The sequence below is a fragment of the Artibeus jamaicensis genome, unplaced genomic scaffold (assembly GCF_021234435.1).
Source record: "Artibeus jamaicensis isolate MK-2021 breed Jamaican fruit bat unplaced genomic scaffold, CSHL_Jam_final contig_519, whole genome shotgun sequence".
Taxonomy (NCBI): domain Eukaryota; kingdom Metazoa; phylum Chordata; class Mammalia; order Chiroptera; family Phyllostomidae; genus Artibeus; species Artibeus jamaicensis.
This window is the reverse complement of record NW_026521871.1, coordinates 19,107,637-19,124,043: the sequence shown is the minus strand read 5'-3', so window position 1 is coordinate 19,124,043 and position 16,407 is coordinate 19,107,637. Positions and strand designations below refer to the sequence as shown.

At 47.7% G+C, this 16,407-nt stretch overlaps 1 protein-coding gene across 2 annotated transcripts in view; it reads right to left on the bottom strand.

Annotated features, from left to right (window-relative positions):
- Positions 1–332: 332 nt before the first annotated feature.
- Positions 333–16,407, bottom strand: part of ATG7 (autophagy related 7) — a 294,865-nt gene continuing 278,790 nt past the window's right edge. For both annotated transcript variants that reach the window (XM_053669368.1, XM_053669370.1), the window contains one exon: positions 333–629. In XM_053669368.1, coding sequence (XP_053525343.1) covers positions 597–629 — 33 coding nt within the window. In that variant the 3' untranslated portion in view covers positions 333–596. The remainder of the gene's footprint in view (positions 630–16,407) is intronic.

Here is a 16,407-nt window from a genome sequence, read left to right as displayed (position 1 = left end):
GATAAAAAATCAGTCCAGGCCTGAGTGACACGCGGCAGAGCCCATCTGAAATTCACTGTCTGCTGGATACCTGGCCACAGACAGAGGCAGGCACACAGCCGCCACCCCACACTGGAGTCAGGGCCTCCGGGAGGGCCGGGCCGCAGATGGGGTTTGCAGTGCAGCCCCAGGTGGTCTCTAGGAGAAGCTGGCTTGTCAGTCCCCATTTGGTCTTTGTTGGGCTGACTCCTCCCTGTCACCCCATGGGGGCCAAGGTGGAAAGGGTCCTGGGGATCTTAACTATCAAACACTGTGACAACAAGAAAAAAGAACTGCTCATGGAGGGAACCAAGTCCCAGGTTGATGCCAATGCCAAAGCCAAGGTTATTATTTAGCTCAGAACTGGTGGGCTCATGAAGCATGAGAAATGGAGAGCACTGGAAGCTCTGGCAGCAGAGGGAAGGCCCGGGTCCTCAAGGTACGGAGAGGAAGGGGCCAGCAAGGTCAGGGGGGTGCAGGGCCCAGAGTCACCAGTCTAAGGGCGGCAGTCCTGCTCCGGCCACTGAAAGCCCCCAGCAGGCACCAGGGAGAAGGTGGCCGTGTGAGGGTGGGCTGTGTCAGACGGTCTCGTCGTCACTCATGTCCCAGATCTGTATGGAGAAGGGAGACATTCAGCAGAGTGTTCAGTGGCTCGATGCCACCCACTGATGCTCAAGTCAACAAGCCAAAGGAAAAATGGCTTCTACTTGCAGGTGACACACTCCCTTGTCACTCAGAGAGTGACAACTTCATTTCTTGCGTAATGAAAGCAAGTCTCAAAGAAATGAAGTCACTTGCCCAAGAGATCTCTGGTAAGTGAGCCAGGGGGAGAGTTGGGATGTGACCCCCGGGGAGTGCGACCTCCTCCTCAGCTCTCCAGCACCCTCTGCAGAGCTACCACCCCTGACCCAGTCAGTGCCTGCTCACTTGTTTCTGTGGCCCTGACCATGACCCCAGATGGCCTTCTTTTTAATGATTTCCTTACTGTCCACCTGCTCTGTGGAAGGCAAGCTCCCCGAGGACAAGGATTTGTGCTTGGTGAGTGGGGCCCAGCCAGCCTGTGCACACATCCCGTCTCCACAGGCTCCCACCCCAGGTGGTCTGCTCCATCATCCATGTGAACTGTGGTCCAGGTGCCAACCAGACGAAAAGCCACATGCCCCAGATGCTAAAGAACTGGCTGCCCCTCCACAGTAAGCCTTCTCCCCACCAGCCCCAGTGGGTGCCTGGGCAGGACAGAGCAGACAGCCATAGCTTGCCTGTCTCAGTGTGTATAGCTGGGGAGTTGGGGCTTCTGAGTCTGACCTGAGGTGGGGGGAAATGTGAACATGGGGAAAATAAAATCTCCCCACAGAAACGGGAAAAGTGGAGGGAGGCACAGCCCGCTGGCCTCTTAGGCTAACTTTCTTTCTGGCCAGCACAGAGGCCCTCAGGCACCTCGTACCCTAGGCTCCCTAGGGGGCTGGTCCCTGAACTTACGCCTCCAGACTTTCAGAATTCCTAGAACTGGTTGCAAAAGGCCACCTCAATGCTAGCTGAGCTGAGAGAAGGAACATCATGTTTACATGAGGCTGGCCCAGAGAGACAGGGAGGCCCAGCCAAGGTAAATATCACCAGCTTGGCTTTCAAAGTCAAGGATGTGGAAAATAAATAAGAGAAGGAAATTTCCTCTCTCCGAGGACCCAACAGCCCAGGCCCGAGGGCTGATGGGTGTGCCTCTCATACTCCGCCCCCATTTTTATATACGTCTCACTGTCTGAGGACACTGGGGTGAGACTGCAAGGCCAACACCCGGCTGCCTGTAGGAGTGGGGTCGGAATGTGGAGAAGCCCAGTCGGGTTCAGTGGCCTGAGTGTGGCCCAGCTCGTGCTCAACAGGGCTTGACAAGTTTTGGGCCTGCCTCCTGGAGTGGGTCTCAGTGATGGGGAGAGGTGGCTGCATTTGGAATGAAGGCTGCACTGAGGAGCCCCTGGACCTGGTGATCCTCTGGTTCTGACTATCTGAGCCAGCAAATGAGCCACTGGAGGGTTTGCTAGCGGAATTCATTCTTTCACTATGTTGTTCAGTAAACACCCACTCACGGAGCCTGTCCTTGTGCTACGAGCTGTGCAGACCTGATGCAATGGTCCTTCCTCTACTCCTCACAACAGCCTATGAGGTGCAGATGGAAACAAGCTCAGGAGTCAGGCAGCTTGCCTGGGGTCACACAGCAAGCAAGGTGCAGAGCTGGGAGCCCAGGTGTATGGGGAAAGGTTATGTGAACAAAAAGGGCTGCCTGGACTACTTGTAGGGTTGGGGTGGGTAGGCTGCATGCAAGAGGAGGCCTTGACCCTCCACGACCTCCTGCCCAGCCTCCTGGGAAGCCACTCTCCAGGGCTGGGCACAGTCCGTAATAATGAGCTATGCCACCTGCAAATGGGTGATGAAGTTGTCTGCAGGACTGGGGGGTGGGGGCGGCCCGGGGTGGCCCAGGGAAGGTTGGTATGGAGAGCAGGAGCAGCCGTTCATTTTACCGGATCTGAGCTGTGAGGAAGGGTCCTTGGCACACAGCAGGGGGAGAGAGAACTGGTCTGAGTATGGGAGGTCCCAGCTGTGCAGGAAGGGGATCGAGTAAGGTACCGAAGGGCTTATTATGATGGGACTTGACAGAAGGGGCAGGGGATCGAGTTTTTATAACTGCTCGGGGATTTTCTAGAGTGAGCTCCCTGGGCCTGAGATGGGTTCCTCCACTGGGGCAGCCAGTCCTTTTCCTGTCAGCTGGGCTCAGGAAGGCAGCAGCAGTCTTAATTTTAAATTTCCAGGAACTTCAGCCTTGACAAATACAGTGTGATCTCACTTACATGTAGAATCTAAAAAAACTTAACTCAGAACCAGAGAGTAGGTGGGTGGGGTGGCCAGGGGAAGTGTGGAGATTTTGGTTGAAGGGCACACATTTTCAGTCACAGATTCAGCAGCTGTGGGGATCTAATGTACAACATGGGGACTCTAGTTAATACTGTATTAGATACTTCAGATTTGCTAAAAGATCTTAGGTGTTACCACACACACACACAAGTAACTAGGTAGGCGACCCTACTGAATGCGAACATATATTCCCCAGTGATATAGCTGATAGGGGGTTAATATCCAGAATATGTAAGAAACTGATACAACTCAATAGCAAAAACAAATATTCTATTCAGAGGACACGAGAAAAGGTTTCTCCAAAGAAGACACATAGATGGCTAACACACATGAAGAAATGCTCAACATCACTAATCGGGGAAATAGAAGTCAATACCGCCTCACACCTGTCAGAACGGCACGTACCAAAAAGTCAACAAATAACACGACGACGTGGATGTGGAGGAAGAGAACCCTTGTCCACTATTGGTGGGACTAAAACTTGACACAGCTACAGTATGGCTGGTGCTCAAAAAACTAAAAAATAGATGAACTGTATGACCCAGTAATTCCACTTGTGGGTATTTATCCAAAGAAAACAACACTGATTTGAAAATATATGTGCATCCATATGTTCACTGCAGAATTACAACAGCCAAGCTATGGGAGCAGCGAGGTGTTTCCTAGATGAATGGATAAATATGTGATGTGATTATACATGTGATGGGATGTTATATGAACTCTTGCTATTTGCCACAACTTGGAGGGACCAAGAGGTTATTTATACAAAGTGGAATAAGTCAGAGAAGGACAAATACCATATGGTTTCACTTATATGCGGAATCTAGAAAACATAACAAAACAAATACAGACTTACAGACACGGAGACCAAAGGAAAGGGTGTCGGAGGGGCTGGGGGACAAAGGTGAAGGGGATTATAGTCAATAATGTGGTAAGTCTGCATGGGGACAGATAGTCACTAGAATTAGTGGGATGATCACGTGTAGAAGATGTCAAATCATATTGTATACCGACTATAAACAAAAAATGTTTAAAAAGTCTGAGGTGAGGAACGTATTAACTTGACTGGTAATCTAGTCACAATCACGTTAAATCGACACGTTGTGCAACCTACAAACTCAGTTTCTATTTGTCGGTTATTACTCAGTACAGTTGGGGTGGGGCACGTAAGCTCCGTCTCCTCTCAGACTGGGCCCCCAGAGGGCACTGAGACCTGTCTGCTGCCTACGGGGTCCTCACAGCTCCTGGCAGAGAAGAGGCCCAGGGAATGTCTCTTAATAAGTGAAGGTTCTATTAAATTGGCAAAGTTTCTAAAAAATGTTAATACATGTTAATACTCTGTGCTGAGAAGGATGTGGTGAAACACTTCACCCAGAAGGAATATGCATTGATGATAAATTCTTTAAAAAATATTTGGGAATATGTAATACAAAGCTTTAAAAATGTCCATACTGTAAGGAAGGGAGAATCTTTTTTTGCAGGTTATATGCAAGTATACGCAGAAAGCCCAAGAAAATAGTAAGATGAATACAGACAATAAAGAGCATTCAGTGAGATACGATAAAATATTAACAAATTATAGAAACAATTATTAGAAATGTAATGAAAGGGAAGAACCCATTCACTATGAGAGTAGTGAAAAAGATAAACTCCCAGAGAATAGACCTGACATGAAATGTACAACATCTATATGGGGGGGAAAAACCAAATCTCTTCAAAACAGCCCTGTGACAGCCTCACGGAGTCTCACAAAAAGTGGGGGAACGGCCACCCCCGTTGATGCGCGGCAAGATTTAACATCAATCAGGGTGTCAACTTTTCCCCAGCTCATATAAATTTAACACAGGCTCAATCCTTAAAAATCAACAGGTAGCTTTTCTGGAGCTGGACAAGCTGACTCTAAAGTTTATGTGGAAAAAAAGATTATCTAGGAAAACCTTTGGAAAGAAGAGCAATGAGGAGGTTCCCCAGCTGTATGTTTAAACATGTCATAATGTCTAAGTAGGAGGGCTCTGTCAGCGGGAGCACAGACAGATGGGCTAGTGGGACAAAGTGAGTCCAGGAGCAACAGAACAGAATGTCCAAGTACATATGGAACTTTAGTATTTTGAGGATAAAGGTCTGGGTAATGTGACCTCAAATCACTAAAAAAAAAAAATCAACTTTTTAATAGATGGTATAGGGTGACAACTGGCTCGTCATTTTCAAAATGATAAAATGGATTCCATACCTTTCACTGAACATTAAAATAAACTCCAAATGGAACAGATACGTAAATGTCGAACTGAAAGCATACATATGCTAACTAGATGCAAACAGGTGAATTCCTTTATAACCCGGGAGTGGGGAGCCTGACCTAAAATCTGTAAGAGTAACGGCAGATACACTGGAATGTGTAAAAGCGTGTGAAGTTGTGCACGGAAAAAACGCTATGAGCAAAGCTGAAGAAACAGACACACTGGCAGAAAACACTGTAACGTACCACAGAGGGCTGCTCTCCTCACACACACACACACACACACAGTTCTTAAAAATCAAGAGAAGGACCAATAAACTGATTTTTTTATAAAGCAGGCTGATAATCAAAGTAATAGAAATGTTATAGAAATAGTAATAGAAATGTTAAAAAGTAATAGAAATGTTAAAATTTCTTAGGACACAAAAAATACCAACCAGAAAAACTGGCTGCGACCTCACAAAATCCCAGTCTCTGAAAAGCAACACTATGAGAGTGAAAAAGCAAACCCCAGCCTAGGAGCGAACATTCATACTGGGCGTCAGAGGACTGGTGTCCAGGATATGCAGAAAACTCTTACAGTTCAATAACAGAGACAGACAACCTGATTTTTAAAAAATGAGCTAAAGATCTGAAGAGACACTTCCCAAACAAGGAACAACAATGGCCAATAAGAACCTAAAAAAATGTTCAGCATCCTTTGTCTTCAGGGAAATGCAAATCGAAACCACAAAGAGTCAGCACACCCCACCTTCTAGAAAGGCCGCAATGAAAGAGGCTGAGGCTGGGAACTCAGACACTGCCGCTCGTGGGCACGCTGACCGGCGCGACCGCTCGGGAGAAAGGTCTGATGAGAAAGTGAAACACTCGCTGCGTGACCCGGCAGTCCACTCCTGTTTCCCCAAAGAAAGGAAAAGACGTGCTTGCAAGACGCCTGTGCGAGCGTGGTCGCAGCAGCCTCATCCATAACAGGTGCAAACTGGAGTTGACCCAGACGGCTGTCAGCAGGCAGAGTCACTGTGGGATGGCCACACAGTGGACTCCACCGACCATCAAAGGAGCGAACCACTGGCAGGCACAGCAGCATACACTCACCTTGGACTCCTTCTGCTGAGTCAGAGAAGCCCACCAGGAAAGACAGTGTACTGTGTGACTCCGCGTATATGGAATTCTAGCAGGGGCAGACTAATCCATGGTGACAGAAAGTACATCATTTGTCATAACTCACTAAACCCTACATTTTAAATGGGTGCACTTTACTGTATGAAAATTATACCTTAATTGATTTTTTAGAAAAGTGACAGAGGAAACATTGCCTTATCTATCAGATTGGCAAAAATCCCAGCACTTGCCAGCACACTCTGTTGGCGAGCCTGCAGCCTGTGCTGCTGGTGGGACGCGAACAGTACAACCCTCCAGAGAGGAAACCTGGCTACAGCCAGCAGAATTCCTTCTGTCTTAACTGTTGACTTAGCAAGCTCACTTTCAGGAGTCTATCTGAAGTTACACTCCTACAACACAAAAGGACAGCATTCACCACTGAATGATTAGTTACAGGAAAGACTGAACAACACAGTGGGGAATGAGCTAATTAAACCACTCACTGGGCTTCCGCACCATGGACCACTGGGGCCCTAAAGCGCAGTGCACTGACAGGAGGCGGTTTCCAAATTCAGTGAAAAAAATGCAGAGTATCTATGGCATTCCACCTGTTGGGTAAAGCCAGACAATATAATATTTTTAAAATTTTTTAATCTTCACCCAAGGATTTGTTCACTGATTTTTTTTTTTTAAGGAGAAAGGGAGGGGAGGGTGGGAGAGAGAGGGAAACATCGATCAGTTGCCTCCTGTACGAGGGACTGAACCCACAGCCTGGGTGTGTGCCCTGACCAGGAATGACACCCGCAGCCTTTTGCAGTAGAGGATGGCACTCCACCTAACTGAGCCAGTGGCTAGGGCTGGAATTCTTTTTCTCTTTTGCAGAAATAAACACAAACTGATTTAAACGAGTACCTGCTCATTTAAACTGGGTGCCAGGAGATTGCTCTGGGCACACCTTTTAAGTTTAGCATGAAGGAAGTGTTTTACAAATTTAAAAATTATATCAAAAGAAATAATCCAAAGCACAGCAGCAAAATAATTAATTGGATTTTATCAAAATTAAAACTTTTAAAAAATATATATTTAAGAACATTATTAAAGTCAAACGACAGCTCTGAAGGAAAACACTTGCAAATCATACATCTTGATAAGGAACTTGCATCCAGACCATTGACAAGTCATTGATAAAAGGCAAGTAACCCAATTGAAAGTGAACAGAGGAGTCGGACATTTCTCCAGGAAAGACATGTGAGTGGCTGAGAAGCACGAAGACACTGACACGGACACTTGCGCATTGTTAGGCACCAGGAAAATGCAAAGCAAAACCACAAGGAGACACCGCTTTGCACCCACGACAACGGTTTTAACCAAGAAGTCACACCAGCAAGTGCTGGCTGTGACCTGGAGAAAGTGGGGCCCTTCTCTATGTTCCACAGCAGGAGATGTCGAGTGGTGTGGCCTCTTTGAAAACAGATGGCAGTTCATCGAAAAGTGAGACTGAGAGCTACCGTGTGGCCCAGCAATTCCACTGGCGGGGGTACCCCCAAGAGAAATGAAAACCTATGTCCACAAAAGAACTTCTACATGAATGTGCATGGCATTATCCGTAATAGTCAGAATGTGGGAGCAACCCAAATGTCCCCCGGCGGGTCAATGGAAAACGCGGTCTGTCGCACAGCCGAACGCTGCCTGCACGCGGTCTCTTAGGAGCCTGGAGGACATTGCTGAGGCCCCCATTTTACAACATAGGCCACTCGAGCTGAGAGGAAACAACGTAACTGCCAAGGGGACCTTGAAGAGCTGGGTAGGGGTAGGAGAAAGGCTTTTCCCACTTTATCTCGCCACTTCCATCTTGTTAATACTTCCTTCTAAAACCCAGCAAAGGGCAGTCTGAAGTCTGCTTCCTGGACCCACACTGATGCTGACCCACGGGCGGGCCCAGGGCCCATGGGCAAACCCAGGGGCTGAAAGGCAAGAGCAGCCTCTGCCTGTACTGCCTCCTGGGTCCCCACCTCTGTCTTCCGCCCCCTTTCAGGCGGCGGATCCTAAGCCCCTGCCCTGAGGCCTGGACTGTGGGCTCAGACTGGCAGCAGGCTGCCCCGCTCTGGGCCAGCTGGGGGGCCAGTCCCCACGGTCAGGGCCGGAGCCAACCCGCTTTGCAGCAGCGTGTGGGCCCACAGCTCTACACCAGGAGGACTTCCTAACCATCGGAGCTCATCACGAGGACCAGTGAGAGTGTGTGGCTGGACCGCACACCCCCAGAGGGCCTCGAGGTTCCACTTTCCGCTCTGCAAAGGAGACAGTACGTTGGAGCAGAGCCGTCTGTCATCCAGTTTCAAACCTGTGTCCTATTTCTGGACTGCACTGCCTGGAGCGCACCATGGACCAAGGTTTTTCTTTTATAAACACTGTAATTATCTTGTGAATGGCACAATTATATTTGTGTGTGTGTTAAAAGTGTTCACTTGTTAAATGTAAACATTTCAAATTACCACAGTTCTTGAAACCTGGTTTTGGCATTTCTCTATTTTTTAATAAAAAATGGAAATATTTAGACCTTGCCTGCTCCTGACACTTCCTTGCTGGGTCCTCACAGGCATGATTCTATGCTGGGTGCAGACACTGCTGGGACCCCCAGGAAGAGGGCAGGGCTGTCCCCGGGGCCACTGTGCAGGCACCAGGTGCCCGCGAGGGAGCAGGACACCACCTCCTCAGACACCGCTGGCCCCCGGCTGCTCCACAGCCCTGTGCTGGTGCTCCCACCCACACTCCACACCGCATCAGACTAGTGTTCTTAGAAAACAATCCGATAGCGTCGTGCCCCGGTTCACAGCCTTCAGCCTTTGAGGACCCCCCCCCCCCACGGGCACAAAGGGAGAGTACAATCCATACTCTTTTCTGGGCCACTGGTCCCTATGCCCTGGCCCTGCTGACCTCCCCAAGCTCTCCTTCCTTGGGGCCCACACACACTTTCCTCTCACCTGGGAGACCGCACCCAGGACTCTGTACCACAAGCTGGCTGTGCGCAGCTCTTGGTGTCTCCCCAATCACCCATGTCAAAGAGCCTCCCCGTCATTTTCTGGCTCAGATGACCCATTCGATTCCTCCAGAGAACCTACTGTAATCTGCCACCACATTTCTGTTAGTGCATCTGCCTGACTCCCCGTAGAGGAGGACCATGAGCCATGGGAGGGCAGGGCCCAGTCCACTGGTTCACCCCTGTGTGCACATCCCTGGTGCTGAGCCTTACCCAACACACAGCTTTAGAATGAGCAGTGATTCAGAACCATGGACATCGCTCTGGACATGATCCCACAGTGGAGAAAAGGGGACTTTGGGGGTTAAATATAATACCCAAGAATCAAACAGTAAAGAAAGGGTCCCTCAATACAGCTGGTTTCTGGCAAGTCATGCCCTTGGCCTCCAAGCCCCAAAGGACACTGCAGCAGGGCTGCGGTCATGTCCTGGTGGGAGCCCCTGGGATAAGGGGGCAGCAGGGCCACTTTCCGAGGAAGGCCTTAGCTCCAGACCATGGTACCTTACTCTCCTTCCTGGACGCCACCATGGGGTCTCAAATGAAGCCACAGGATGCAGAGTTAGGGAAAATTTTGGCTTCTGGACTCCAAGAAGCCCCAAGGCAGGACTGGTGCTGGTCAGAGAGGATGCTCTATACTTAGCAGCTGTGGGACTTCTCTAGATAGTGGCCTTGCAGGCCAACCTGTGACCCACCCATGCAGTATGTGCCTGGGGTGGTGGGGGGACCAGGAGGTGCTGCTGGGTAAAGACCCGGGTTCTGACTCCTCGGTCCCCAGACGCCCTCCAGGAGCCCCTGCCGCACCGTGGACAGCTGAACCGACTCGGGAGCAGCCCTGCCCTCTCTCACTGTAGGTCCAGATTCCAGGGGGGAAGGATGATAGTCCCCTAGTGACCATGGGTGGCTGGTGTGAACTGCCAATACCTGCTGGCGTGAGCAGATGACGTCCACAGGGGATGGATGAGAGGGAAGAAGAGAGGAGAGAGTCTGCACAAGGAAGGCTAGAAGGGATGGGGAGGGCTCCCCTGGGGACTGACCAGCCACACCTCACAGGGGATATCTGAGTGTCCTTGGTCTCTGAGCCTGGCATGGCTGCCATTTTATCTCCAGGCTACTCACTTCCCCAGTGGAGATGATTCCTCTTCCCCGATACCATGCTCGGGTCCACACCCCCCTTCTTTTGTGCCTACTTTGGCACCTCTCCTTTGAAAGATGCCCACCTGCCATCCGCCCTTACACCCACTCCTCTATCTCCTCTAGCCTGGCCTCTGCTGGACACCAGATTCGGGAGAGGAATTAAGATCTAACCCTTCTTCTTAGGGAACCCCAGTCTCAAACTTGCCTTCAGACACCAGGCAGCTTTGGGCTGGGGGATGGAAGGAAGATGGGGGTTAGCGAGAACTTCTGGGGCACCTTCCAGCTCTAGAGCCTTCTGGTACAGAACTTACCACCAGCCTTTCCTATCCCCACCCCTGCCCCCAAAGGTGCCAATTCAGGGGCCCTGCACGTACTTCCTCACGACCCCACTGCTCTAGGGAATTCCATGAACAAGGTTAATGTTTACTAGAAGGAAACAGTCATGGCCAAGGCAGATGGAAGGTGCAAACAAAGACTTATACAAAGCACACGGGCTGCCAGTGGTGAGGGGAGAAAAGGGAGAAAGGAAATGCTTCATGTTGGCAGCAGGATGGGGCCTCTGCCGCTGAGGTGGGGTCGGGGGATGCCTCTGTCTGCCCACAGCCTGGGCCGCTGCTGATCAAAGGCTCATGGAGGAGGCAGGGCCTGGGCCTATGCACACTGCCCCCAATTTTCTCTGGTCCCCCTACAATGATGCTCTGGATTACATTGATAAAAAGGGAGGTCTGAAAAAAATGGCCCCATGCTTCAGAACCTAGATCCAGGGAAAAGGGCCGGCCCACCCACTCTGAGAGGTGCGGGGTGGTGCTCAGCAGTTCCTGAACTCTCTGCTCCAGCACCAAGAACTCAGCTCACACTTGAAACACGAAGAGACAGGGGCAGGATGCCCTGGAAGAGGGTGTCTGGGCAGTCTCGCCTTAAAGGAGGTGCAGGAGGGAAGTGGTAGAGAACAGGCTGCAGGCACCAGGCTGGGAGGAGGAAGAATGGAAAGCAAGGCAGGTCTGGGGAGGTACAGATCTCAGGCATGTCACCCGGCAGCAGGGAGGCTCCCTGACTCCCCAGATGAAGAAGGGCTCCTGGTTTCTTCCCATCGAAGGCTGAATGGGCCACTAAGGCTGGGGAGGAGGGACGTAGGAACAGGGGAGAACGTCAGTCCCGTGGGGTACAAGAGGACCAGGCAATCCTCTGGGCCAGAAAAGAGAAATTGCTGTCAGGGCTGGAATCCCCCCACTATGAGGTGAGGTGATGGGAGAGATTGGTCCATGCATAGGATCAGTGTTACGCAGGCGTTAGGCATGTTTTCAAGCAAGTTTTAATGATGTGAGAACATGACCAGGAATTATGAAATGAAAAGAGGAAATAAAACTATGATCAGTCTGACCACAGCCACATGCATGCATGCATGGTTAAACAAAAAAAGTCTATGTAAGTAAGAAGCAGGTTCTGGCTTGAACCTGCAAGTGGTAGAATTATGGGTATTAATTTTATTCTCTATCTTAGATGCTCCCATAGGACTTTCACAATCAGAAGAAAATGCAGTGTAAAGAGAGGGCCTGCTGAAGGCCCCGGGGACTCTGGGCGAGAGCACTGGCTGCAGGAAGCGCTTGGCTGGCCACGGTGCAGGGGACTCAGCACCTGTCGATCTCCTTTGTTTTTCCCTCCCAGGAAGTTCTGCAAAGAAACCTGCTGCAGGGGAAGTGCTGCCATTTTAACCACAGACTCCTCGGTGAAGTTTAAACCAGAGACCCTGGAATTCCCAACCCACAGTACAGGCTGCTCGGTGCCTCCCTGTTGGGTTAGTCTGGAAAATGGGCCTCAGGGCTCTGCTATATTTAGCACCCTGCCTCTGGCCAAATCTTAAGTGAGCACCAATACCCAATAACTTCAATTCGAGTTAATGGCCTAAGACAAGGGTGGCTGTGCTCTGAGAGGGGTCACTCCAAGGACCGATGAGGAGCAGCCTGTCTGGCTCTCAACTCATGACCTAATGACATTCAAAGGTGGGAGCGCTCAAAATAGCATCACCAGCAGCAGCAGCAGCAGCAGCAAGTAACTTCACAGGGTGTGTCCTATGTGCTTCAGCTTCCCCACTTAGTTTGGGGAGTAGCAAGGATTTATTCTGGGGATGGAATGAAGAAATGGAGGGAAGGGATGCGAGAGAGAAGGACGGCTGGGCCCCAGGCTTGTTTGCTTTCTTCCAAGCTTCAAAACACATTTTTCAAATTAGGTGGTAAGAATACAGGGCAATTTCTGTGGCACCAACATATTTTCTTTCAAGATATGATTTATATGTTTGGCCCACATTTTAAATGAAATGGTTATTGAGATAAATGGCCACGCTGGAGGCTGCAAAAATGGTTTCCATTATGTAGTTCTTTTCAGTTCTTTAGAAAAGTTTCTGAAAGGTGCCCCTTTAAAAAGGCGGACACTTGCATTTTTGTTTCTAACTCCAAGGGTTTTTGGGGTCAGCACTGGAGAGAGGAAGAGAAGGAGAAAAAAGCCTGAGAGATCTCTAAAGTGAGGTGAATGTAGAATATAAATGTACACAGACTTTACTTGGTAAGGAGATAATTTTGAAACTTTAAATAATGCAAATGCAGGTGACCTGGGATATCAGGTGAAGGCCAGGCTTCAATCTCCGGCAGGCACTCTCCCAAGGGCCCTGCCTCTGGGCCTGATTGGCAGGGACCCTGGGATGAGACAGATGCTGACCTGGGACCTTGCGTAAAGCTACAGGAACCAGCCAGTGTGGCAGTGAGATAAGGACAGAAAAGGGTAGAGTGGCAGAAATAGACCCACACGACTGGGTCAACTGTCAACAAAGGTGCCAACCTAATTCAGTGTGGAGGCTTTTTTCGACAAATGGTGCCGGAACAATCAGGTAACAATAGGGAGAAAATGAACCTCACCCTTACTTTAACCATATACAGAGATTAACTTGAAATGAATCATAAACATACATGTAAAGGCTAAAAGTATAAAACTTCTAGAAAACATAAAAATTGTAATGAGATTTTGGGACAAGAAAAATTCTTAGGATAGCATGGACCATAAAATAAAAAATTTAATGAACTGTACACGAACAAATTCAAAATTTTATCTCTTCTAAAGACAACACTAACCAAATGAAAAGGCAAGCCAATGACATGGAGGAAACATATACAATACATACATCTGAGAAGAGACCTATGTCCAGAAAATACAAAGAACTCTTGTAACTCAACAATAAGAAGATAAATAACCCATGGAAAATATGGGCTAAAGATCTGAAAGAAATGTCACACAGGAAGATGTACAGATGGCAAATAAGTACATGAAAAAACGTTCAGCATCCACTGTCATCAGAGACCTGTCATTAAAACCACAAGATACCACCACACAACTCCCTGTATGGCTAAAATTAGAGACTGCAGCCCCAAGTGTTGGCCAGGGTGTGGAGCAAGCAGAACTCTCCTATATTGCTGGTGGGAAGAGCAAGGTACAGCCACTTTGAAAAACAGTTTCTTTAAAAATTAAACATTTATTTCATATAATAATGCATTCATATAATAATATATTTCATATAATTATGGTCCTAGCTAATCACTTAAGAGAAATGAAAACACCAGTCATTTGACTTCTGGCCAAAATGGAGGCATAGGTAGGTAGATACACTTTGCCTCCTCCCACAACCAAAAGAAGGACAACAAATCTCAAAACAAAAAGCAATGAGAACGACCAGAAAATTGAACTGTATGGAAGTCTAACAACCAGAGAGTTAAAGATAAATGCTCATCTAGACCGGTAGGAGGGGCAAAGATTGGTAGCAGAAGTGAAGAGGACATGCAGCAAGGCAGCGGCTAGAGGACCAGGTGGTCCCACAATTATGTGTGGATAAACTGGGAGGAATAACTGGAGAGCAAGACTATACAACCCAGGGTTCCAGTAAGGGAAAAATAAAACCTCAAAACCTCTGACTGAAAAAACCTGTGGGGGTTGCAGCAGCGGGAGAATCTCCCAGACTCACAGTAGAGTTTGTTGGAGAGACCCACAGGGTCCTAGAACGTACACAAACCCACCCACCTGGGAATCAGCAAACAAAAGGGTCCCATTTGTTTGTGGGTGGAGGCAGTGACTGAAAGCCACCCCACAGCTGAGCAAGGGCATTGTTCTCTTTCTGACCCCTCCCCCCCCACAGTGCACAACTCAGCATGTGGGTTGTCTCACCCTGGCGAATACCTAAGGCTCTGCCCTTTAGTACATAACAGGTGTGACAAGACAAAAAAAAATATTGCCCAAATGAAAGAACAGATCAAAGCTCCAGAAAAAATACAACAAAGCAATGAAGAGATAGCCAACCTATGAGATGCACAGTTCAAAACACTGGTAATCAGGGTGTTCACAGAAATGGTTGACTATGGTTGCAAAGTACTGGAAAAAGTGAAGGCTATGCAAAGTGAAATAAAGGAAAATGTAGTGATGGGAAGGAAACTGGGACTCAGATCAATGGTTTGGACCAGAAGAAAGAAAGATACATTCAACCAGAACAGAATAAAGAAACAAGAATTTGAATAAATTAGGAGAAGCTTAGGAATCTCCAGGACATCTTTAAATGTTCCAACTTCCAAATCATAGGGGTACCAGAAGGAAAAGAGGAAGAGCAAAAAATTGAAAACTTATTTGAACAAATAATGGAGAACTTCCCCAATCTGGCAAAGGAAATAAGAGTTCCAGGAAGTCCCAGAAGCTCAGAGTCCCAAAGCAGGTGGACCCAAGAAGGAACACACCAAGGCACATCATAATTACATTAGCCAAGATTAAAATGAAGGAGAGAATCCTAGAAGCAGCAAAAGAAAAGGAGACAATTACCTACAAAGCTCCCATAAGACTATCGGCTGGTTTCTCAAAAGAAATGTTGCAGGCATGAAGGGACTGGAAAGAAGTATTCCGAATCATGAAAGGCAAGGACTTACGTCCAAGATTATCCAGCAAAGCTATCATTTAGAATGGGAGGGCAGATAAAGTGCTTCCCAGATAAGGTCCAGTTAAAGAAGTTCATCATCGCCAAGCCCTTATTCTATGAAATGTTAAAGGGACTTATCTAAGAAAAAGAAGATAAAAAACTATGAAAAGTAAAATGACAGCAAACTCACAACTATCAACAACTGAACCTAAAAACACAAAAACTAAAACAAAAATGAACTAAGCAAACAACTAGAACAGGAACAGAATCACAGAAATGAAGACCATGTGGAGGGTTATCAGTGGGGAAGGGCAAGGGAACAATGGGGGAAGGTACAGGGAGTAAGAAGCATAAATGGTAGGCAAAAAATAGACAGGGGGAGATTAAGAATAGTATGGGAAATTTAGAAGCCAAAGAACTTAGATATATGTATTACCCACTGACATGAACTAAGGTGGGGGAATGATGGTGGGAGGCCAGGTACAGGGCAGAGGGGAATGAAGGGGAGAAAAAAATAGGACAACTGTAATAGCATAATCAATAAAATATATCTAAAAAAATAAAAACAAATATTCACACAAAGATATGTACACAAACACACTGGAGCTTTATAAAAACAGTTTCAAAATGGAAACAACTCAAATACTCATTGATAGATGAGTAAATAAACAAAAATGGTATATTCATAAAATGGGATACTGTTCAGCAGTAGAAAGGGACACACTACTGACACATGCAATTTGATGAATCTCAAAAATATTATGCTCAGCAAAAGAAGCCAGACAAAAGAGTACTTAATATATGATTCCAAAAGACAATTCTAAAATTTGTATGAAATCACAAAAGACCCCAAATAACCATAGCAATCATGAGAGAGAAGAACAGAGGTAAAGGCATCACATTTCCTGATTTCAAATTACATAAAGCTATAGTAATGCAAATGGCACTGTACTGGCATAAAAGTAGACACATAGACCAATGGAACAGAACATCCCAGAAATCAACCCCACACATTTATGGTCAACTAATATTTGA